The following is a 25,801-nucleotide window of genomic DNA, read 5'->3' on the forward strand; positions in this document are numbered from 1 at the left end:
GGGGGTGAAATGTCCCTTTAAGGGCCAAAAACACATCCAGGCTGTTGACTTCAGAAGAACCTTACCTGGCCAGGTAGCCTCTGCTACGAGCTTCGAACACGGTCACACGCCGCCGGAACTTTTTAAAGTTTTTTCGGATAAAACACACGCGGGTGTATCTCTGCAGCGTCAGAGCAGCCATGTTCAGCACACGGTCACGCTTTGCCTCCAACAGCTGATACAGCTCCTCTTTCAGGAAAATCTAACACAGAGAGACAAATAAAGCAAACCGTAGTATCTATTTCTTATGTGTGATTCACTTGACCTTATTTTGTACATGTGTATGTTACTGAGAGAGCTCACCTTACTGACTCCCAGCTGATACGAGCCTTTCTTGACCGGACCGAGCTTGTGGAGCATGATGACACAGTTTTCTCCGTCTGCAGGTGGAAGATCCCTCAGGCACAGCAGGGCTTTATACCTGTGTGCACAAACAAAAACTCAAAATGACAATCCAACATGACATCTGGCGTAAGTGTGCACATGGATCAGTGAAGCTGCTGCATGCGTCTCAACTCTGTGTGAATACAACTCTGAGGTTATTTATGGCTGCGAATCTGAAGAGACCCAGTGTGAAGCTAATTGGTATTGTGGATATTCCGAGTTTTGGTAGTTAGTATTTGCTTCTATTTAGTAGTTTTAGCGTGAGTCTAATTGACTGTGAATGACTCTGAAGCTGTTTTCCTCTAACACTGTAACTCAGATTACTTTGGCAGCCGGTGGTCAGAGGTGCTGTGAGATCAATTGGTTTCAGCTGCTTTCCTTCTGCAGGAGCTGGCAAGTGCCAGATGGCTTTTTCAGCATGGAGAGATTGGTGTGTGAATTGTACTCTCGCCAGAAAAAGCCAACAAACCAGGCAATTTTGACAAGTTGAATGTGGTGAGGGGTGAGGAAACAATTTTTTTTTTTCGGAGAAAAACACTGACCAGGAGGCTGAGATGGTCTGTACAATATTTTATTTCATGTGCTTCAAATCTAAATTCTAAATCAATAAAACTATAACTTAATAAATTGTTTCAGTCATTTTTCAAGCAAAAGTGTTTAACATTTGGTCCAGTTTCTTAACTGTGAGGTTTTCCTACTTTTCTTTATCATTTATGGTAGTAAATGAAGAGTCTTTGGGTTTTGGACTGTCGGTTGGACAAAAGAAGCAAAAGATAATCCTAAACTGCAGCCCTAGTAGGGTTGAGTGAATAATAATGTACTGTTTTACGAGTGCGAGCATCATCCAAGTAAAAAGTGTCAATATCCATCTTGCAGTGGGCGAGGCTTGACCTAGAAGTTGGTGGGGTTATCTGAAGTTGTTCATTTAAGCCTGAAATTGATATGGACTGATCAGAAGTTGCTGCACTATTTATTAGAAAACTATTTATAGAACAGCCTCAGAACTGAACTTCAGATGTTTCCACCACAAGAGTAAGAGAACAACTACAGAATCAACTTTTTAATAAATTTGAATAAATAAATGAATCCACTAACACAACACATTAAGTTATCAGCTACCCAATGAGGATTTCCCTCCATCACAAATACGGATATTGACATATTTTACTCTTATAAGTACATTATGTGTATGAGATACTTCTTTCAGCTGAGTACTCGCTCAAACCTGTCTTACTATTGTGCAAAGACATTGGTCTGAAGCTCAATTATGAGTCTGTTCTCCAGGTTTCTAATGAACACTACATATAGCAATTTCTGATCAACTAACAGATACAGATCATTTAGCTGGTTGAACAGATACAAATAATGGTGTATTCCTTCATCCCTAAGCCCTTGTTCAATTAATTAATTAATTAATTAGGATATGTAATAGTTACCTTGATAGGAAGCTGTGAAAGAGCAGTCTGAATGGATAACCCTCCTTCCTGATATGAATGGTCTCCATGATACCAGAATAATGTAGCTGAGTGTTAACCAGCTCCGTGTCAAACACTCCTGGCTCCTACACACACATATAAATGCATACATATCATACACGTAAACTGTTCATTTCAGATCAATTAAAATGAAAAAACAAAAAAAAAAACACTGCAAACCTGCACACATCATCAAACTTGCAAATATACCTTATGATGGTTTGGCTTGATGCAGCGCACAAAATAAGGGTTACACCTGTCACAGATGGATGAGAATGAACGGATGGATGAATGAATGTATGATTTGATGAAGGCTTAGTGCATTAGCCCTGTGCAAGGAAGTCACCCTTCCAACTGAGAGGAAACTTACCAAGAAAACCAACTTTCTAAGTGGAAATAAGTAGAGCATGGTACGGTTTTACAGTTGAAGCTACATATCAACAGACTGAAACATCTCCTGAGGCCTCTGTTTTCATCTATTACAGACATGACTGAGCTCAAATTACGCAAATAACATCCATCTCCCCAAGACAAATGGCTCGCACAAACACAGACTCTGGAGGCTTATAAGGTTGTTAGAACTGATAACTCATCTTCTACTTAGACACAAGGCCATAATACAGTATGTGTCACCCCCTCTTCCACTCATTCCTCAGTTCCCACATCATTCTCACAGTAAATTTCAGACACCTACTCAGTAAATTACAGTGTGACTCATCGTTATTTTGCCTCAACACTGACAGGTTCAATGTCACATAAACATAATTTACTCGTCTGCCTTCTCAGGGGCAAAGCATACAGTTAAATGGATAATTCAGGCTTTTTGAAGTGGGATTGTATGAAGTACTTGTCCATTGTCAGTGTATTACCTACAGTAGACGGTGGATGGCAAGCCCCGAGTTTGGAGAGGTGAAAGTAATAGTAGGAAGTCGTTGTATCACTCTCTCCAAAGCAACGAGACTCCTTTGGCAAAAACACCTCGCACAGAGTTGGCTGTCTACCACTGCTTTGGACGCTTAGTCAGTCTGTGCTATGGTGTGACTTTGTTTGTGTTACTGTGTAAAGTTAGCTTGGATTCACCAAACTAAACAATCGAGGCAGTGTTAGACCAGCAACTCCTGTGTTCTGTGAGGTAAAATCGCTGATGTATGATGGTAGTTTCCTGTCAGAAAAGGGAAGGCAGTGAAAATATTCTAATTATAGCATACACTTAAACTGATATTGATCTTTTTTAGATGAGCCTTTTGCCAACCACCATCTAAGTAACACACTGACTATTAGAAAGTACCTCATATAATCCCACTTCAAAAACCCAAACTCTCTCCTTAATGTGGGAAAAGGGCACTACATAATTTAGAAAATGTACACTTGAATGAGTTGCAGGAAAGTAATTATAATACTTTATACAATTCAGTGGCAAGTACAACTCCACATTGACATTTTACACTGATATTATTAAGTTTTAGAGGTTTCCATGTCGTAATAAAGGTTAAATGAGTGTTGTTTGACTCAAACCTTTGCATCTTCTCCACCAGCTCCAGCAGGCTGCTCTGGAACTTTGCGCTGACAGTGTTGGCCTGATAACGACGAGCCGCGCTGCTGCGACGCACATTAGACCGCTGCTGGGATGCAGACTCTGAGTACTTTAAGAAGAGGCTGGACACCATCTGTATACACACATACACACACACACACACATACACATACACACACACAAAACACAGAGGGCAGAGAGGTGAGCCAAAGTTTTGTGAACAATCATTCCTGAGTGTCCTGTCATAAAATCGGTGGGTAATATTTGAAGTGGGCATGTGTATTGAATATATAATGACTTTTAAACAGCAGGATGAATGAAGTATTTAGCACCAGTTCAATTTACTGTCAACTAAAAATGCAGTCCTGACTCAAAACAGTAATTACCAAATAGCTCTTTGTATATTTCATAACAGAAAAGTTAAAATTAAAAGTCACAACACACTGTTGTATTGTGCCACACGATCAGAATACGAGATGATGAATGATGATGATGAATGAAACTGAAAATCACTGCTTATGCTTACTTGGGTGAACACGGAATACTGTAAAATGTTGAAACAATAAGAGAGAGAAAGTCTTAAGAATAAAAAAAAGTGTATCTGCACATCTCACTCTGTTCTTGCTCTGCATGAAGAGGTCTAAAACATCCTGGCGGACCATGTCGAAGTTCTTATCCAAGAATTTGTGCACCTGCATCACAAGTCATTAGAGAACAGTTTGAACAAAATTAGATTCAATAAGATATCACATTCAACAGTGGACAAACAAAAAGCATAACAGCCCTGTGCACATTAATCTAAGGTGGAAAACAGAAGAGTGATAGTTGTTGTGTAAAAGAAATAAAACAGGGTCTATCTATGGAAATGTTATCAATTTTTTTTAAAAAAATGTTCTTCTTTGTTTCATCACACAAAAACAATAAGCCTACTTAAGTGTAATCATTCTCACATCTTCTGGTCATGTCAGAAGATTAACACATATTTTGAGAGAATATTTGTTAAAGCTTAGGAAACATTTGAGGCTTTGAGGTCCCTAAAGATGACAAGGTATTGTTTGATAACACAAAAAGTCATGATAGCCAGCAAAAAGGCAAAAATTTAAAACAGAACCTCCCAGACAACAGATGGACATATTAAGTTAAATATTTGTGAGTTCACGGACATTATTGTAAGATGGTGGAGAAAGAATTGCCCCACATGGTTCTCAATCTTTCTTGATGTTTTTTCTTTTCTTTTGTAAAAAAAAAAACCCTCAAATTGTTACAAATAAAATGTAGTTCCTGGATAAGAAAGAGGGAAAATGTCAGACAAAAAAGAAACAATGAAACAAAAAGGAAATAAATAAACAAAAAAGGAAAAAAAACAACCTAACAGAAAATATAGACAGCCAGACAGACAGAAAGAAAGAAAAATAAATGCACCTGGTATGTGACCTTCCCAGCATAGTGTTTCAGGGTGAACTCTGGCAGTGGCATCTTTGGCCTGGCATATAGCGGGTCGTTTCCATGGTGATAGTGGCACTTCTGAAGGAAGGTGTGGTCTGTTGCCTAGCGATGACAGGAGACGGTTGGTTAATGGTTGGTGAGCCATGGAAACTAAATCTCTTCAGCACAGACGCATGTTGCCCGCATGTGTTCAGCAGTGTGTTACTCATGTAAAAGAGTGTTCATATTTCACTTTGAGCATCGGAGACACTTCATTATACGTTTATCTCAATATGAGCTGAGCTTCTTACATTATGAGCCCCGGGAATAATGATAACAGCAGGGAGGCAATTAAGTGAGCATGTGGGATAGTTCTGTATTGATTGGAACTGGCTATAATACACTTCAGTGTCCTGGTTTATGAGAAATCCAATAAATGAGATGAGGTTATTTTTTACTCCATTTCCAAACTGAGGTATGAACTATTTGAATCATGAGCTGATGTCTGCTCTTGTTTCTTTGTTCACAATACACCTAAATAATTTCAAAAGTTTCTTGTAGTCTAATCAAACTCCATTTTAAGGACACATGCTCACCACAGGAGCCTGTCTCGATTGGATCTTTGTGTGCTTAGAGGACAGGTTTTCGATGGAGTAATGAATTATTAACGCCCTTTGCTTTTATTAAGCGCTGTTTGTATTAATCAATCTTACTTTCTGCTAACTTCCATCAATACCAGCTGTGTTTATTATTTAATTTCAGTGATTTCCAATAACTTAGCACTTGGAGTTTTGTTCAACAGGTGTGAATGTACCTGAGGGAAACCACACTGGTCGTCCAGTATGCGCAGTATCCCATGAGGCTTAGCAGCAATGAGGTCAAGACAGGCCTGGTTGTGGCTGAAGGGCTGCTGCTGCCACTGGATCTGCTCCCGCATGTACTCCTCCTACACACACCGCACAAAAGATCATCAGGTTGCAGCTGCATATAAAACTCTTCAAACTCAAGTGTTGTTCGTTTTTTCTGTAATGCATCAGAGTCGCGTTACAAACAAGGCTGTTTATCTCCATTAATTTATCTTTACATTAAAACTTTATAACACTACTGAGTCTTATCGTGGCTCTTAACTAAAAAAAAACTGATGTTCCTGACACACGTGTACTAACACAGTAATCATTCATTTAGTGTTTTGCAAGTCAAAAGATCCAGACATTTTAGATGAGAATAATAAATTTGGATGAGAGGTCTTGACGCATGACGACAGCGTTCACACCACACTGAAGCATCTGACTACATAGGTTCCGTCTTGTTTGTGCATTTCAGCAGCAAATGAGCAGCCAAACACTCTCTGCAGTGAGCGGTTTTCTTTCTATGTGTGAATATTCCTGATCTATTTTTCCATCAACATAATGCATATGACTGCGGCATAAGACTGGGGATAGGAGAGAGTGTGTAGTGAGTGTGGTTGAGCAAAAGAGCAAATGTGCTGTGCTCAGAGCAATTAAAGTTTAGCAGTAATTTTGTCTTGTGGCAGTAAATGTACAGTGAAGGTTACAGTTGGCTCATAGCTGCATAGATTAAAATGAAAGCATTTCTGCTACATGAGACGTGCCAGTGAAAAACTGTACATGTGCCAGGTGAGTAATCAGATTTCTCCTCTATCCCCATCCTTATTTTGGACAAGCTTCGATACACTGATACTTATTTCATTAGTCCACCAGTGATCTCTAGAACCAAACTTATTTATTCCTATACAGGCTCTCTAATCCTCTACCTCAACTTCTTGCATTCTTGCATATACTGCATTTAAAAAATCAGGTTACTGTAGAAAGCCAACTGTAGCCTGATTACTTAACTGCATGTAAACACATTGAATAACTATATCTGACAGTGCAACTAGGACCTGTCGCATGATTATACCAAGTCGTCTTATATGCTGTTCTTTCATACTTTGATTTTTCAACCCTATTTAGGCCAGTTTTAACCTGGACGTCTAGATGTCTTTTGACACGAGATCCATCCTCACGTCGAAAATGCAAATATACGTATAAATATATTAACTTGTAGTTTCCCTGACCTGCTCCTCCTGGAAGATGACCCTGTTAAAGAAGAACTGCAAAGTTTCATTGGCGTGGTTGATGCACAGCTGCTCAAAGCTGTTCACCTGTAGCTCCTGGAGAGTAAAGAGAGGAGACAGCGGGGAGTGTGGGAGTTAGTAAACACAGCTCAGCTCAGACGCATCAGCATCAGCAACATTATTGAGCGAGATCGATCTTTAGCTTGACCTCAAATCCATATATGTCCAATATGGAGATGGAGAGGGCTTCGTTGCGAGGGTAGACGCGTCCGTTGATGCGCTCTGTCAGCCAACTAAACAGCAGCGAGTACAGGATCTTGGCAACGGCATCTCTATGAAAAACACACAATAAGGTTTCTATGGAAACAGAAAACCCGGTTCCTATGGAAACAGAGGACATCTGAAAAATCTCTCCCCCAGCCCTGACATCCTTTGTCCTCACATGCCTCTACCAAAGATTGGGAGAGAATATCAAAGACTCTTCACTCCCTCTCAGAAGTCTCCTGGTATGATTTTACAGAGAGGGGGTAAAAAAAATGAGGACATTAAAAAGCCTCGAACAAGACTGTCAGACCGGCTTTTATTTCAGGTTATTCCAGCAGAAGTAGGCGCGTAGTATTTAATTTAACAGATACTATATTCAGACTTTTATTCACTCACTCACCTGGCATCCACAGCACTCTCCACTGTGAGCGGAGTGAAGATCTTCTCCCTGCCTGTATCCTGGGGAGTCAGACACATCTGTTATCTAACAACAACATAATTCCTCATATCTGTGGTATGTGTTTGTGGGGGTATGACTGTTTATGCAAAGTGTGTTCTACTCACTGTCATTTTGAAGGTGACAGACTTCTGCAGGCCGTCAGGTGAGACCTGCAGCAGCTCAGCGACCACCCTGATCTCCTGCGCGCTCACTACCGACGCAACCTCCTGACCCTCAGCCTGCAGGGACAAACACCCACATACACAGGGGCAAAGACATTCATTATTACCATCATCTATCAGCATCATCATTATCATTCAACCGTGAAACTAAATGCTTTTATCTAGCCTGTTTGTGTTGTGTGTGTGTGTGTGTGTGTGTGTGTGTGTTTGTGTTTGTGTTTGTGTTTGTGTGTATGACCTGAAGTGGCTGGAAGTAGACGTTGCCCAGATGAAGGACAGAGGACAGCAGTCTGTAGATGCCGTTTTGCTCCTCTGGAGTGAAACACAGGATGTCCATGGCATTCAGCAGACGCCTGAAGTCCTCCCCATCATCCTTGCCCTCTATGGTACAATCCCCTCCCTACAGTCCCGTAGGACACACACACACACACACACACACACACACACACACACACACACACACACACACACACACACACACACAGAGACTGTTATCAACAACAACATACATACCCTCAGCCTGTTTAATCACAGCTCTAATTAAAGAGAAACTTATCAGCAGCTCAAGGTCTTGTTTTCGCTGACCTCCGGGGTTTCAACTTCTCACCTTGATGCAACGATTTATACATCAGGGCGTGTCAGTACACTGTGACATCACCGCTAGGTGTGGTTACTGGTGCGACAGAGCACACTTCTGACCTCACTTTCAGCCAGAGAGGGCAGTGAAACACCACTTTTGAGCCGGGTGTTACACTGCTATTCAAAGGTGGCGTTAACCACAAACTCACATACCAATAACAACGTAAACTGTCAGGATCTTTAATGAGCACTGGCATGACCAACATGTTGCTCTGAGTTTCATCACGTCTCCTGAAGTGGCACAAAGCAACAAACAGATGTCAAGGGCTCTGTAGTGCAACCTGAGGGTCTCGATGCAAGTTAATGCAAGATAAATCTCAGTGGTTGTGTTGGCACTGCAACCTAAATAGTGACATCTGCACACTAACATACTTATACTGTAATGTCGACACTAACATGCAGATGTTTAGCCTATATAATGTTTACTAGGCTGTACTAAATATCTTTTTTTCATTTTTCAAACTCCTATTGAAGTTTTCAGATGTCATCACTCTAAAAATCAAACAAATTACAAAGACCCTGAACTTGCAAATAGTAATTTATCAAATAAGATGAGTTTTTCTTTATTTAAACAACTCTCTCAGACCACCCTGTTAATAAAGTTAGCATAACCTTTTTTACTGCAGTGAAAATGTTGTTTTTGAAAGGCTAAAAGCCAACATACTGCGACTGAAGCACAATATTTTGTTAGATAAAAACATGTAAATGTTGGAAATGATTACATCTATTTTTTCAGTAATTTCTGACTTTAAAACACAAAAAACAAATAAACAAATGTTTACACACTAATTCTACAAATAGTATTATATTATAGCAGTATTAGTGTAGCCTAATCATTATCTATAACTATGAAGAAATCCCAGGTTTAAAGAGAATGAGTAGACATATAGACAAAGTAGACAAGCGATGCAGCGTTATAATGTTGATTTAGAATTCAAATGTCAGTGTTATGAATGAAGCTTCAAAGCTTTGAACTATTTCCACATTCTTTACTTTCATTCCTTTGTTTATCATGTTTGCAATTTTGGTAATTAGCTTGCTGAGGCTTATGGGAATGTATTTGCCAAACTTAAATTTTGACCTGATGATGCCATTAGACCAAAATTCAGGGAACCACCAAAGTTATTAAAATTCATACCAAGAGAAACATGAATGTTGCATCAAATTTCATGGCAATCCGTACATCTAATAGTTGGAGAGACATTACAATAAAAAACAAATAGTCAACCTCATTCTACCTCACAAATAGAAATCATCATCATGCCGGATATGAATGCCTGCAAATAATTTCATGGTAATCCGTTTGATAGCTGTTAAGACATTTCAATCTGGACCGACCAGCCGGTCGACAGACCAACAAATACTGCCATCTTTAGAGGCACACTGCAACATAAAACTAGCTCTATTTTTTCAGACTATTTTCTATGCTTTCCTTATTTGTAAAATGGTGTTTTACCTCTTCAGGCCTCAGAAAATTATTAAAATGAAACAATGGCTATTTTTCCATCTAACTGTCAAGCCAATTTGAAGCCAGTTTGGAGTTAAACTGTGATAAACAGAGCAGAAAAAGTAGAGGTTGTTAACTGGAAACAAAACCATTTGATTGCAAATTCCCAATGAATCTAAAAGAAGATGATGAAGAAGAAACAAAATCAATGTCCTTGGTCATCTACGGGAGACAACTGAAGACAAGTCGTCAGAAATTTCTTTCAATTGGGCAATTTGTAATTATTCCTTAATGTCAGAAACAGCTGTTCAATCAAGTGACTTAAACTTTTGTTATGTCAGAAGTGTCTCCATCTCCCATTATCAAACTTTTCTAATGCAATTCTTCAAAATGCGTAGAAAAATATTTTGATGAAAACATGGCTAAGAAAAAAAATCTCCCTTTGCTTAAACAACTCACAATTAGATGTATACGCAATATAGAGTATGACACCAAAATGGTTTGCAACCACTGATGAACACCATTACAAAATCTTGACATCAATCATTAAAGCCATACTACAAGATACAAGCAGTGACAAGTTGTGTTTCAATTTTGCAAATCACGTTTATCACACAATATCTCTCAGATACAAAGAGTCCAGGCTGCATTTGGGTACCACAATGATTTTCATGCTTGTGCAATTAATCACCTGTTAGAATAAATATCACATTTTCAAAAAATTGACATCTCATTTATTAACATGACTGTGAAATTGATTACAGTGACCACTCCTTTTTTGTGCTGTCTGTGTGTGTGTGTGTGTGTGTGTGTGTGTGTGTGTGTGTGTGTGTGTGTGTGCGGGTGTGTGTGTAGGGGAGTATATTTCATACTCCTCTGAGCACCTGATTCAGATAGTAGTAAGTCTCAGCTTCCTGCAGATAGAATGAGTGTTTCTCATTAGGAGGAAGACCTGCCAACATCTCATAGAAGATGTGATAGTTCCTCTCCGATTTGGCCTGTGGATGAAAACACACACACACACACACACACACACACACACACACACACACACACACACACACACACACACACACGACCGCATGGCATACATAAATCAATAAATAACATGCACACATATTCAGATACATAATTAAAAAATCTATGATTCAGTTCTGTGGTTGTAGGTTCACTGAAATGGAAGTAGTGCTGTAGAAAAGACAGCATGATGGATAGATGGATTAATGGATGGATGAATGACTGATGAACAGACAGGGTTGTGTAAAAACAGAGTGCAACATGCTTGACACCTCTCATGCTGTCTGTCCCTACAATCTCTTTTTTCTCACCATGACTCAACGGTAAGAAGACTCCAACCTGACCTACTGTGTGTGTGTGTGTGTGTGTGTGTGTGTGTGTGTGTGTATGTGTGTGTGTGTGTGTGAGCTTGTGCTTTTCACCTGAAAGACAATGCGGGACTTCTCCAACAGGTACTGAGACGTTATGGCACCGCTGATTACACCCCTTGTAAAGGACGCACAGACAGGTACACACACACACACACACACAGACAAGGACGCAGGCACACACACACACACACACACACACGCACACAGTAAGTCCGAGTTAAGTAACAGGTCATGCATGTGTAATGTGCTCGGCTCTTCTCTGTCACAGTTCTAGCAGAAGATCAACTACTCATCTAACTGTGTTACTGGGACATGCTGGGGTATTCTCCACTTAGTCTATTATCTGTGTGTGTACGTGTGTGTGTGTGTGTGTGTGTGTGTGTGTGTGTGTGTGTGTCTGCACACGGCTGACCAGAAGCCTCTTGAGAGTTAAGCGAGCATACAGGCCACCTGTTGACTTTAAAAGGACTTGTTTATCCCAGTGAAACTACAGCTGCACTTACAGACAAATGTCTGCTCTGAACAGAAATGTACAGTAGTTTAATTCAAAGCCATATAAATGTTAATGATTAAAAATTAATTGCCGTTAGAAATTTAACCTATTAAAAATGTATTAACTGACAATGTATGTTTTGCATATCATCTCTCGAGAGCTGACAGGCAGGGGAGAGTATTTTGAGCCTTTTTGTTTTATTATGTTTGTTTAAATTGTTTATGCCTCGTGAATTAATGTTTCACACAACTAATGGGCAGCTAGAACTTTTTAAGAAGAACGTGTTTTATTGGGCAAATTTCAGGCCAATAATGGTATTTAATTTTAAGCCTTTATCAGCCAGTACCTATGATATGTTGATATTATCATGTATCCTTAGTTCTAATAACCTCCTTCACGCATTGGGATCAAGGTCAGTGCGGCTCTCTTTTCTAAGATTACGTTTTGGGCATTTCTGTCTGTATTTGACAGGGACAGCTGAAGATATGACAGGAAAGAGGGGAGAGAGAGGGTTTGACATGCAGCAAATGGGCCACAGGTGGGAGTCAAACTGGCGGCCACTGCAGAGAACTGATAGCCTCAGTACATGGGATGCATGCTCTACCAACTGAGCAACAGGGACGTCCCTAATGTGACTTTCTTTGCACTTAGACTTTATTCTTTAAAAATACAACTAGTTCAATATGCGACAATCTAGAAATAAGGGAAATTCTTTGTCTCTAGATTATCTATAAAATATAGTCCTTACTTTCTGGATTTATAATCCCTGAAAACTCAAAACTGTTGCTGATGTTTATTGAGTTCTCAACTACTTTCATAGAACTTGTTGCTACTCACTCCTCCATGTAGATCTGCGTGTATTTGCCAAAGCGTGAAGAGTTGTCATTGCGCACTGTTTTGGCATTCCCAAAGGACTCCAACAGGGGCGTGGCCTCTAGGATCTGACCAATCACCACAGACAGAAATGTTACCATGGCTACCTTCAACAGGGATGGTGGTGGTCATGAGAACAAAAACAAGGGAACACTTTACCTCTATCTGTTGGGAGATGGTAGACAAGAAGAGAGAAGAGAAGGAAGGAAAGAAATGACGGTGTTAGCTTAAATGACCGCAGTATGGGCTATATCTGTTAACATAATTTAAAGAATATCTACCTGTTGTGTGACGTTGCATTTATGATGTATGGCTGTCAAGTAACGCAGGATCAGTTTAGTAGCTTCAGTCTTTCCTGACCCACTTTCTCCGCTGTAAGAACAAAAACAGGTCATCAGAGTTTTTACACTTATTTTTCTTTATTACTCATAAAAAGGATGTTACATAATGTGGGCACAGTAATAAAAGTGGCCAGAAAATGTGTTGTGTCAACAAAATCAACCTGAGCAAAAGCAAAAATGACTCAAACGGTATTTTATTGTTTAAAAGACAGCTCAAAGTTTTCGAGTTTCATTGAAGTGTTGCTTGTTGAAATGAGGAGCAAACTCAAGGACTACAAATGAATAACACCATTTCATACCTGATCACAATACACTGGTCCTTTTTGGCATCCATCATGGTGGTATATGAGAGATTAGCAATGGCAAAAAGATGACTGCAACACAACAGAACAACATTTTTTTTAATGCAAAAACACTTATATTTTCATTGGTTGTGTGCCTGTGTGTGTGTGTGTGTGTGTGTGTGTGTGTGTGTGTGTGTGTGTGTGAGTGTGTGCGTGTGTGTGCGTGCGTGTGCATGTGCGAGCACGTAAATGTGAAGTGGTAGTGAAATCCATAACCAAACTCTCCCTTGGCAACCAACCAACAGCGGTGTAACAGGAGCCTCTTAGTAACACCTGAGAGTGCTGGCATTTACACCTCTATTTACCACCAAACTGTATCTCAGAACACAGCTTAGAACACGAGACAAATGTAGAACAAGAGTACAATCATATACAGGAGCACACAGAATTAAAAGTTACAGTTAGCAGTTGGTTGTGTATTCTCTATAACACTTACACCTCCTTTCGTTCTGGATGATCACCCAAATGTTACTTTAGTAAGACAAAAATATTTAGAATTTCTTGATCTGCATTTGGACCTGCATATGTTTAAAAACACAGTGTGTCCGAATCCTGGGATAGGTATGATATATTTTTCATTCAAGTGAGTGCAGCAGTACGTTAAACAAACAGCGAAAGTATTCAAAAATAGCTTATATTGCTATGTTGAAATCTTCCAGGCAGCACTCTCTAATTTCATCTTATTTGGCCAGCGGCCTAACTTTCCATCAGATTTTATACCAATGTGTGGAAGAACTTTGAGACTTCCTGCTTGCCAACACATAAGCCCCTTTCACACATGCACTGCAACTCTGCACTTATCTAGATATTACCCAGGAGGAGCGTGTAGGCGTGTTGATGACGTTGCACAGTGTGTAGCTGCTTCGTGCTCTTTTCTGCTTGCCTGCAGCCCGCATATTGCTTTTATTTATTTATTGCTTACATTAGATTTCCACATAGTCAGAGAAAGTAAAAGTGAGCATCCGGCTCATAACATTCCTGTGCACCAGAGAGCATCTCTCCTTCCAGGCTGAGACTCGGTTTGTAAACTTTACAGGCTACTTTGCTGTTGCTCTTGCATTGCTCTGTGTACAATGAAAAAAATTAAAAATAAAAAAACAAACAGTGCATTGATTCAACTGACAAAATGAGTCCACTCAAGGTCTTGATGACTCGAATCATCATCTTTTAGGGGGCAGTCCTAATGTAGTATTGATTATTATCACAAAAACAGTCATCATTATGGAGGAGTCATCACTTATCCCTTGCACGCTCTGCAGTCACCACTCCACGCCTAGACCTGAAGAAGTAATTCCAATTAGGGATGCGCGTGATAAGTCAACCAAATGATTAAGTATTACTACCCTTACTAGTCGGCATTAAAATTCCTACTGGGTTAAACTATTTATTAATATTTTATTTATGTACAACACTGGTTAACTGTTCTCTAAGATGTTATGAAAGCATAAAGTTTGGGGTTGATGACATCATCTATTTCATGTGAGAACAAATCTGACAAGGACGGTCTTCTATTGCGTGCTACATGTGTGAAAGGGCAAATTCAGACAAGTTGATTCTTAGGGCAATGTTTGGAGTTCAAATGTGACAACGGCTGTAGGCAGACACACAGGTAATAAGTTCAGGGTCTAATACCCTGCAGGTCTTACACATGCATTAACACACACACACTCTCTGGTCTTACGGAGGGTTTTCACTCAGGCCGTGGCCCGCATACTGAAGCACCATGTCTGTGCCATAAATGTTGAGCAACTTGTAGGGATTCACAGACACGAGGATGCTGCCTATGTAGGTCTATGTGGATGAAAAAAGAAAAGGACAAGGGCAGTGAGTGAGTGGATGTCACAGGCAGTCTCTATGATATTTGATTATATAAGTTATCCAATTTGCATATTAGAGAAATTCAGCATACATATACAAGTTCCTGGTCGAAGCGTTTCTTCAGGTTCATCAGGACTGTGGTCTCATTCAGCTCACTGAGATCAAACACAGAGGAAATTAAACACACATGTACAGAACACATATTGTCACACTGCAGCAGAATTCCCACACTCCAACTGTGACATCCAATATTAATTAGTTTTCAATGACATTCAAGAGCCTTCTCTGGGAAAACTGGTAAAATTAAGTGATGTCAAAATCATCAGACACCAGAGAGAGTTTTTACTTGGGAGCATATCAGAAAATGATTATGGATTAATTTCTGTCAAACTGCTGTTGAAATTACACAAATATCTTATGCAGGGGACTCCTCAGGATGTGAAGTGATGATCACTCGACAGAGATCTATTCAGGCGATGCATTTTAATAAAATACTTATATACTTAACATACTTAATGCTAGGGATTTCTTTCTGAACTCTAGAAATTTTCAAGGGTTTTAAAAGCCTACAGGCACACTGGGACACACGCACACACACACACACAAATTTATGCTTAAAGAAACTGAAAGGATATGCATTGAAATGAGCAGTGCTGCTCTATGCCGGAGCAACAAAAATGCTTGTAAGTGTGTGACGTGAGTGAATGAGCTGTGAGGCTGTTTGTTATTAATACTGGATTCTGCTTACGGCAGCTGTGTCATGTCCTCCATTCCCTCCGCCCAGTTTTTCACCCTGTGGCCTGTTGTGGGCATGCTTAGAATAGAGAAGATCTGGACACACACACACACACACACACACACACACACACACACACACACATAGTGGTAAGTAATTAGTCCAACATTGTCACGCAACATTGTCAAAGCTTGAGGGATAATGTCATCATTTGATACAGAGCTGATATAAATTATGCAGAACTTCAAATATTCTTGTATGTAAACTCACAGTTGCTATATCTCACTCATTCCTATCCCACCTTATTGCCCATTAACTGCCAGTAGAAATCATAAAAAACAGTGAAAGGGAAACACCTGATTCTGCGAAAAAACAGTAAATGTTGCCCTTACAGGCATATATGAATGAACATGTGAGTTCATTAATTTAGCTACCTTGTCATACCAGCTTTGACCAGGTACTCTATCTCTGTCAGGAGTCCAGTCTGTGTCCTGAGGCTTTCCGTCCACAATTCGAGGTGTGGGTGAATATCCCTCTAATACTCCATCTTCTTTGTACATGGACCACTTTGACAGATTCTGGACAGTCCCGTGTGGTAAGACCCTCTCAGCTGCCCAAACATCTTCCCCTCCTTCCCCTCCACCTCGGGCATTCCTGGCCCAGTGTCCTGTACGCGGCCCATAGGGCTGAACCACAGCATAGCGATTATCCTCACCCTGCAGGCCTGTTGGCACCCTGTATGAGGCATAGCGAAGATGCTGGTTTTGGACTGCATCAGACAGACTTGGGTTGTGGAAGCGACGTGTGAGAAGAGAGCCATCCGGTAGCCTGTAGGACAAGGAATGGTTCTCTTTAATTAAGAGAATGTAACACAAGTTTGTACGTTTATTTAGAAAAATAAACTGTTTTTGGAGAAATTTGTCATTGTGCAAATGGCAACTGATGCTGTTTTCTACATAAGGTGTTTCCACTGCAGGAACTTGTCCAGGGAACCAAAAACCCTTTGAGGAATTCAGAAATTAAACCTGCACTGTGACTGGAAGAATCATGGACCAAATGTCACTAATTGGTCAAGATAAATCCCTCGGCAACTGGTGCACCACTTGTGAAGTAATTCATTTACAAAAGAAAGATTATTAGGCCCTGATCATACAGAGTGCAACTTTGGCAGTGACAGACATCTTTTTCCAGTTGTTTTCTAAAGACAGTGAGCATTTTGCATGCTGCTAATGCACCCTGGGTGTCTTGCATTTTGGACACTTGGAGTGCCAATTTCACATGAATGCCTGAGCTGAAAACCTTCATCTCAAAACAGATGAGTGTCCAGTGTCATTCATGTTTTTTTGGACCATTGTCCAATCAAATTAAGTAAGAGAGGGCAGAGAGGGAAAAGTCTACATTCATTCATTCATTCATTTTCTGTAACCGCTTATTCTGTAAGGGTCGCGGGCTGCTGGAGCCTATCCCAGCTGAGAGAGACGAGAGGCAGGGTACACCCTGGACAAGTCGCCAGTTCATCGCAGGGCTGACACATAGACAACCTCTCACACTCACATTCACACCTACGGGCAATTTAGAGTCACCAATTAACCTGGCATGCATGTCTTTGGACTGTGGGAGGAAGCCGGAGAACCCAGAGAGAACCCACGCAGACACATGGAGAACATGCAAACTCTGCACAGAAAGGCCCGGCCCCAGCAAGCCGGGGGATCGAACTCAGGACCTTCTTGCTGTGAGGCGGCAGTGCTAACCACTGCACCACCATGCCGCCCACAAAGCTTACAGATGCTTGGAATTAACAATTACGCACGGCAAGCTAGTGGTGGCTCTTATCTTATATATAATTTATATATGCACGGCAATGCGAGAACAATTTGAACAAGAAAAATAAATCCATTTGCAGATAGTAGTTAGTGGTGTTCTATGGCAGAAATAAAAAGCCATCAAACACTTTGTTGTGGAGTTCTCAGTCTCCTTTTACTCCTCTGCATATCTACAATAGTAAATAACAATGGGGAAACTCTGTGTTGTTTCCTTTTGAGTGAAAATTGCATTTCAAACCGCCCTTGTTTTTTAATCCATCATTGTTCTTATTTGCCCTAATCTTCACAGTTGTTCACATGCAGTGGAAACACCAACAGTAATCCAAAAAGGGACTTTCAGTTAGTTTATAGTTTAATTTCTGAGTTTAGGTCCTCTCGTTCCATAGTCCGTGGAAGTGGCTGAAGAGTACTAATGTTTCATTCTCCATTGGTAAAAAGTTCATGCCTAGCTTGCAGCTTGAATTTTGAACAGTTGGTTCTGTGCAACACCTGGACAAACCTATCAGGTCATTCTCTGTTCTAGTTTCCATTTATAGTGTAGTTCCCTACCTGTAACGGGCACCATGGATTTCCTCATTCAGCAATGCAGACTTGAGGCTGGGAATGGTGGGTTTGGGTTTGCCTGACAGTACGGAGTCATCTGACAGATGATAAAGACCTGCAGACCGCATTGCCTGGTTTTGTCTCAAAGCAGCTGCAAGGTTGGGAGTGGAAGGCTTTTGGCCAGGCATTATAAGGGTACCATCACTGAGCTGGTATGACGCATTACGGAGGTTCTCATTTGTAAGAGCCTGCAGAGAAAGACAGCAGCAATGTTGTACTCACAATTTGCTTGTGTAAATTATGTCAAACTGCATAATATAAGTCTCTAATAGCTACAATGCCATGCTTGATTGTTAAACAAACACAAGTTACTGAAATGAAAATCAAACATGTAATGCAGTAAAGCTGAATTTACATACTTTAGACAGGTCAGGGGCAACTGGTTTCCGTGGGTCAATGATGATAGTTCCATCAGGCAAGGTGTAGGATACTCCCTTTAAATAGGGATTCTGCAGGGCAGCTGTCAGGTTGGGGGTCTTTGGTTTCCTTGGGTCCACTATAATAGTTCCATCTGGGAGGGTGTATGAAGCTCCTTTCAAGGCTGGGTTACTGAGGGCCTAAGTATTAAACAGCATTTTTATCAACTTTAAGTTATTACTATTAAACAAAATTGTCATCAATTTGTGGAAAGTAGTTGAAATCCCCATAAATGTGACCTTCTACACAAGTCCTAAAATGTAAATGGTATAGATGAAGGAAAGAGTAAAAGAATAAAAAACACAAAGTTACAGGTAGATTGAAAATGAGGGGAAACCAGAGTCTAAATCCACTGCTAACCTTTGCCAGGTTTGGTGAAATGGGTACATTGGGGTCTTGAATCCCATCCGGTAGAGTGAAGGAGGCATGCCGCAGAGCAGAGTTTTCAAGGGCGCTGGTTAGTTTTGGCGAGACAGGTTTCCGTGGATCAATTATGATGGTACCATCAGGCAGGGTGTAAGATGCATTTTTCAGGTAAGGGTTCTGAAGTGCTGCGGTAAGATTTGGGGACTTAGGTTTGTTGGGGTCAATCACAATGGTACCATCAGGGAGAGAATAGGAGGCTTCACGCAGAGCTGGGTTATTCAGGGCCTTAGCGAGGTTTGGGGAAATGGGTTGCTGAATGAGCCGAGAGCAAGAAAAACATTCATCAGTGTTAACAAATACATGGTTAACAATAGTTGAGAGAGAGGAAAGAAGTTCAAAATAACAGTTAAAGGTGAACTGAAAAGTAAAGGATCATGAGTCATGGGTTACTTGCTGTCTAGGGTCTATGATGGTGCCATCAGGGAGAGTATAAGAAGCATTCTTGAGATCCTGGTTCTGAAGAGCTCTAGAAAGGTTAGGAGACATTGGTTTCTGGGGCACACGTGGGTCCTATGTGGGTGGGAGTCGGGAGAGACATAGGAGAATAGAACAGTGACAAAACAATCGTCCTTGTTCTGTAAGCAAACAAATCAAACAAATCATACATCTGACACCGCTTCCTCACTGGATTTATACCTACCCTGATAATTGATCCATCAGGCAAGGTGTATGAGGCTCCACGGACTTGTTGGTTTTGCAGGGCACTGCCTAGCAATGGGGAGGAACGTGAATGTGCATATGGTGACACCAAAGTTCCATCTGGCAGCCGGTACGATGCCTGCATCAGCTGTGGGTTTTGAAGGGCACTTCCCAGCATTGGTGAAGAGGGTGCTGGGGTTCCATATGGGGACCGTCTGAGTTGCGCAGGTGTCTGATAAGATGCCTGGCGGAGGTTTGGGTTCTGCTGAAGAGCAGTGTGGACGTGAGGTCCAGCTGGTGCATAAGGGTTACGGCGTTGTATCATGGGTGATCTTAAAGATGAGACATTCTGCAAACCAGACCGGTTCTGTAGGGCATCTTGAAGCAGTGGTGCTGGGGCAGGCTCAGAGATATAATCATATGGAGTAACAACAGTTGGTCCGTATGGTGAATGGAGCTGTGGAGTCTGATATGAAGCCACACCTCTTAGTGCCTGACCATGTCTCATGGCTCCAGAGAGCATTGGAGTTGATGGTACAGATGTGGCATATGGGGACTGAGGCCTCTGAAGAGGAGATACATATGAAGCATCTCTCACTGCCTGGTTTTGCAAAGCTCCAGACAGCATTGGAGAGGAAGGGGGCATAGGCTGTTCATAAGGGGATGCTGGCCTTTGTAAAGGAGAATAATAAGATGCATTTCGTATAGCTTGATTTTGCAGAGCCCCAGACAGCACTGGAGAAGAAGGGGGCATAGGCTGTTCATAAGGGGATGCTGGCCTTTGTAAAGGAGAATAATAAGATGCATTTCGTACAGCTTGATTTTGCAAAGCTCCAGACAGCATTGGAGAAGAAGGGGGCATAGGCTGTTCATAAGTGGACGCTGGCCTTTGTAAAGGAGAATAATAAGATGCATTTCGTACAGCTTGATTCTGCAGAGCCCCAGACAGCATTGGAGAAGAAGGGGGCATAAGCTGTTCATAAGGTTCTACATATTCAGGAGCCATCTCACCCATGCCTACCACCTGGGGTGGCTGTGGGCCAAGGGGAGAAGCAAAAGAAGCCTGTCGAATAGCCTGATTCTGCAAAGCACCAGATAACCTTGGAGAGGAGGGGGCAACAAACGACTGCTCAATATAAGGATCAGCATAGGGGGGAGACACATACATTTCTGGAGTATAAGGGGGTGGATGGGTATTTTGAGGGTGCAAGGGGGAAGACCGACGAGAAAGTCGAGGAGATAACCGTGGGGATACAGGACGTGACATGTGTTTAAGGGAGGGCTGTGGAGAGGCGGGCATCCGTCTTATAGACTGCCGGGCCATGAGGGGGCGTCCTCGAGCCACAGGGCGAGGAGGAAGTCTGCCAGATTCTCTCCTCCCCAAGGGAGCACGATGGACCATTTGAGGGGAGTGAAAAGGGGAGGAGAAATGGGAGTCCACTGTGAGAACAGAAGACCTATTGCTTCGTATAGAGGACGCACGGAAAGGACGCACATTCTGGGTTGGTGGGGGCACTGGGCGCCCTCTGAGACCCATAGGCGAGGGCCTGACAGTACCTAAGGGAACATTTCCACCCATCCTGGGCTGGACCAATGGTGTCGGGTCCCTGAGCAGCCTAGTTGAACGGCGAGAGAGGGTAGGAGATGATGGGGCAGGCCGAGGACCTGCAGGGGATAAACTGCGACGAGATGGAGAGGGAGAGGGAGATGGTCTTCTACTGAGCTGTGGGGAGTGAGGGGGAGATACACGACCCGGGGAGAGGGGACGGGAGGGTGGTCCATGCATCTTTCTCCCTCCAAATGGGCTACGGGCTGGAGAGGCAAGGGGTGGGGGACTTCGCCTCCTCATGGAAGCACGGGGTGAGGAAGGTGGAGAACGTCTCATTGACGCTCTTGGTGAGGGTGGAGGGCTTCGCCGGATAATGGAGGCCCGGGGAGAGTGAGGGGGCGAGGGCCTTCGTGCTAGGGGAGACAGTGATCTCTGAGGTTGCATTCTACGACGAGCAAGGGGGGAGGCCATGGGGGAGGAAGGAGGAGAGAGTCGTCTTGACATGACAGAGGGGGGTCTTTGGGCGTTAATGAACCCACTCCTGATGGATGGTTGTGGAGATGGGCTGCGTCTCTGTGGAAGCATGGGAGAATGTACTGGGGAAGCCATGGCAGAGTGATGGCGCTGCATCTGTGGGGAAGCCATGATGACAGAGCGGCGGGATGGAGTCGGAGAGGGTAGCATGCGCCGTCCTACAAGGGGGGACATACTCGCTTGCTTAATTATCATGGCAGTTGGGGTAGGAATCGGTACTTGGCCATACCCCTGTTGCTGGGACATCATCATTGGGTCTGTCATCATCTGTTGCTGGAGAAACAACAACAGGAATATGTGTAGACTTAATTGAGATAGAAAAAAACTAAAGGAGCAACACATTTGGTAAAAAAAAAGGGGTAGCAGTGCTGAAAGACTGTAGTGACAAGTTATAGTATAGAGAGTATAAGAACACAGCAGTTACGAGAGTTAAATGTTTTTGTGGACCACATATCAAGGACACATATCACTGTTGTTATTGTTAAGGGCCAATAATAGCAAAATGTTAGCTAACTAATTGGCTAACCTATATAAATTGTTAGATAGGGACAACATCTTTTAATCACTGTCACAATTTGGTCTACTTTTCAGGAGAAAGTTCACAGAGGTTCCACACAAAGGGGTGGAACCTTGAAAGAGCCAATTGTGAGAACTGCAACAAGATCCCCCACAGACACCCAGTAGGGGTGTTGTGGGGCACCCAAACATGGTGCCTGTTATCACTTATTGTCTTGTGCTCTATTTTCAGATTTGACAACTTGAGAGCTAACAATGTGGTGGAACATTTTACAAGGTTGTAAGAAATGCTTTGGATGAGATTATTTTAAATAACATATTGCCTGTTATGTAGCTCATGTAGCTGGTTACTTGGAGCAGCAGTGGAGATGTTCTGCCTAGGGAGTTCTACAACCCTCTTGCACTAAAGAGTAGACAAAAATCAACAACACAACAGAACTACAATTACCTGTGGTAAAATCATTTGAGGAGACAGCATCTGTTGTTGCGGCAACATCATCTGCTCTTGTGGTGGCATCATTTGTTGTGACATCATTTGCGGCTGAGGTGACATCACTTGCTGGGGCGTCATCTGCAGCTGAGGTGACATCACTTGCTGGGGCATCATCTGTGGCTGTGGGGACATCATTTGTTGCTGTGGTGACATAATCGGAGAGGGCATCATTGGGGCGGACATAGTCTGCTCTTGTTGTAACATCATCTGCTGCTGTGGTGACATCTGTTGCTGTGGTGACATTATCTGCTGCTCTAGTGACATCATCTGTTGCTGTGGTGACAACATCTGTTGCTGTGGGGACACTACCTGCGGGGGTATCATCATTTGTTCTTGTGGGGATAACATGGTTTGTTGTTGGGAAAACATCATTTGCTCTTGAGGGGACATCATCATTTGTGGTTGTGGTGACATTCGCATTTGCTGCTGCTGTAATGACATCATGTCACCAAGTTGGCCTGGCACAAGAGGAATCTGGTCTTCATACTGGATTTCTGACATGTCTTCAAATTCTGGATCAGGTGGCAAAGTAGGTGGAGGGGGCATGGGTACATCTAGACGCTCTTTCCCAAACAGACGTACTTGAGGTCTAGGAACTCTAAATGCCATCTCCCCTCCCTGAATTCCAACAGTGTCATTTCCATATTGATCCAATTGGTCTGCATACTGGTCCCCATACATGCCTTGAACCTGATCCATCCCTTGCGCTCCAAGGCCAAAGACCTGCTGGCCTCCTGGTGGGAATCCGATGGCCTGCTGGGAGCTGTAGTCTTGGTAGGGCATGCCAGCATCACTATAACTAAACTGATAGTCTGGTGCAAATCCCCCTTGCATTCCCATAGTTGCTCCATAAGGGTTCTCATAATAACCTGCCTGTGCATTATCATAGTAAGCCCCTTGTTCATCACCATAGAAAACTCCACTTTCATCATAATAACCCTGAGCCTGAGGGTCAATGAATCCATCTACCTCTCCTGCATACATATGGTCCTCACCCATTAATGCATAGTAGTCCAGATCCTCATCACCATACATTGCCTGTTGCTGCTGGTAACCATAGTAATCACCTTCCTGGTTGTTATAATAGCCTTGGGCAGGGGAGTAAGCGTTATAGTAGTCCCCCATGCGGTCATCATAAAGACCACCTTCATAGTACTCTGCATTTGGATCATAGAGTCCTTCTTCTTCATAGTAACCCAAGTCTTGATAGTCTGCACCCTCTGCTGCATTGCCATAATAATCAAACTGACCCTGGCCTCCATATGCTGAAGTTGCCTGGTCTCCATAACCACCATAACCATCATCATAGCCACCATACCCTTTCTGGTGAAGGGAATGTTGTTGGTCATATCCATAAGGATCCTCCTCATGCTCATAACCATCATTATGGTAACCATGGAGATAACCTCTGGAGCTGGCTTGTCGGCTATGTGATCTATGTCTGCCCCAGCCATGGTGTCCTGAATTTCCTCGCATTTTAGTGGACAGGAAGCGTTTGGTCAGCCAGTTAGTTGCTGCTGCAACCTTGCCAAGCAACAAACTGCTGTTCTTGAAGTCGTCAGCAGGACCACCTCCATCCCTTTTTCCAAAGAGGCCTTTGAAGAACCCCTTCTTCTCATTTGATTCTCTCCCTCCTCCTAGACGAAGCAGCATGTAGGTTGGCTTCTTTCCACCATTTGCTGCTGCCTTCTCTTTGGCCTCTTTCTGCTTTTTCTTCTTTTTGCTGGCCTTGAACCTCATCATGAAACGAGAGGTGTTCTTCAGCATGGATTTGCGGCGTTTCTTCTTAGCAAGGCGGCTCTTTCTCCTACCCAAGCCCAGGAACAAACGTGATGTACTTTTCAGCTTCTTCCTGCTGTTCCTGCGCCGCTTGAAACCAGAAAACTTCATGAACATCCTGGACATGTTTTTTAGACCTTTCCTTGGGATTTCCCTCATCGGAACAGGGGGACCTTCCTCCTTTTTTTTGGCCTTTTTCTTCTTTGCATCAGCATCAGATTTCCCTCCTTTATGGTGGCGGTCATCTTTAGATTTCTTTTTGGATTTGCCATAATCCTCTTCGTAGTCCTCATCCTCTTCCTCTTCTTCATCCTCCTCTTCATCTTCATCTGAGTAACCCCCCCGTTTAGACTTAGACTTTCCCTTAGCCCCCTTGCCTCCTCGACCCTTGCCTCTCCTGTCATCCTCTGAGTCTTCATCTTCATCATCCTCTTCTTCACTTAACTCCTCATCCTCCTCTTCATCACTGAGGAGGTCCTCCTCTTCCTCCTCGGACTCAACTTTCTTGCCTTTTCCTTTATCTTTTCCTTTCTTTCCATCATCTTTTCCCTTGGGTGGCTCTTCCTTTCCCTTCTTTCCCCCTTTCTTATCATCCTTACCTCCTTTCTTATCATCCTTTCCACTTTTCTTATCGTCCTTAGCGGGTTTCTTCTCCTCTTTTCCTCCCTTTTTGTCATCCTTTCCTTTCTTTTCCTCCTCTTTCTTTTTCTCTGGTTCAGGTTTTCCCTTCTTTGTGTCCTTCTTGGCGTCTTTCTTGCCAGGCATTTTGACAAGTGGCTAAGAGCACACCATTCCCTCTCTTCAGGAAGCAATGCTGTAAACCTGCAAACACAGACATATTAAACCATGAATGAGAAACAGTGCTGTAGTTCAACATGAAAGGATTATGATGTGATATGTTGAGAAAATATGATCTGGAGTCTGACCTTTAAAAGACTCCTTCGTTTAGATATGTCTGGTTGACTTTGTGCCAGCACTATACGCAGGTTCAGTATTTGTGTGGGGACAGGTCCACCTGGCCAAAGCAGTAATACACTGCCCAGATCTGGTCCCCATGAAGGCTCCTGTCCAGACATACATAGCTAAATGACAGCAATCACATATATACACACAAAGACAAAAAT

At 42.4% G+C, this 25,801-nt stretch overlaps 1 protein-coding gene across 1 annotated transcript in view; it reads right to left on the reverse strand.

Moving 5' to 3' along the window:
• myo15ab (myosin XVAb) overlaps nt 1-25,493 on the reverse strand; it is a 64,083-nt gene extending 38,590 nt beyond the window's left edge. Inside the window, exons 1-29 of the mRNA XM_084712531.1 lie at nt 22,854-25,493; nt 19,808-22,162; nt 19,558-19,677; nt 19,102-19,419; nt 18,684-18,881; nt 18,271-18,512; nt 16,333-16,726; nt 15,911-15,993; nt 15,254-15,317; nt 15,026-15,135; nt 13,300-13,374; nt 12,941-13,031; nt 12,819-12,824; nt 12,624-12,727; nt 11,345-11,408; nt 10,790-10,903; nt 8,058-8,219; nt 7,763-7,876; nt 7,599-7,657; nt 7,143-7,266; nt 6,935-7,030; nt 5,672-5,803; nt 4,855-4,980; nt 4,047-4,124; nt 3,414-3,565; nt 2,109-2,154; nt 1,860-1,984; nt 343-460; nt 66-241 (exon numbers count right to left, since the gene is read on the reverse strand). Of these exons, the coding sequence (XP_084568657.1) occupies nt 66-241; nt 343-460; nt 1,860-1,984; nt 2,109-2,154; nt 3,414-3,565; nt 4,047-4,124; nt 4,855-4,980; nt 5,672-5,803; nt 6,935-7,030; nt 7,143-7,266; nt 7,599-7,657; nt 7,763-7,876; nt 8,058-8,219; nt 10,790-10,903; nt 11,345-11,408; nt 12,624-12,727; nt 12,819-12,824; nt 12,941-13,031; nt 13,300-13,374; nt 15,026-15,135; nt 15,254-15,317; nt 15,911-15,993; nt 16,333-16,726; nt 18,271-18,512; nt 18,684-18,881; nt 19,102-19,419; nt 19,558-19,677; nt 19,808-22,162; nt 22,854-25,442 (8,435 nt within the window). The 5' untranslated portion in view covers nt 25,443-25,493. The remainder of the gene's footprint in view (nt 1-65; nt 242-342; nt 461-1,859; nt 1,985-2,108; nt 2,155-3,413; nt 3,566-4,046; nt 4,125-4,854; nt 4,981-5,671; nt 5,804-6,934; nt 7,031-7,142; nt 7,267-7,598; nt 7,658-7,762; nt 7,877-8,057; nt 8,220-10,789; nt 10,904-11,344; nt 11,409-12,623; nt 12,728-12,818; nt 12,825-12,940; nt 13,032-13,299; nt 13,375-15,025; nt 15,136-15,253; nt 15,318-15,910; nt 15,994-16,332; nt 16,727-18,270; nt 18,513-18,683; nt 18,882-19,101; nt 19,420-19,557; nt 19,678-19,807; nt 22,163-22,853) is intronic.
• Between the last annotated feature and the right edge of the window lie 308 nt (nt 25,494-25,801).

The sequence above is a fragment of the Lutjanus erythropterus genome, chromosome 3, assembly GCF_056507025.1.
Source record: "Lutjanus erythropterus isolate fLutEry1 chromosome 3, fLutEry1.hap2, whole genome shotgun sequence".
NCBI classification, from domain to species: domain Eukaryota; kingdom Metazoa; phylum Chordata; class Actinopteri; order Lutjaniformes; family Lutjanidae; genus Lutjanus; species Lutjanus erythropterus.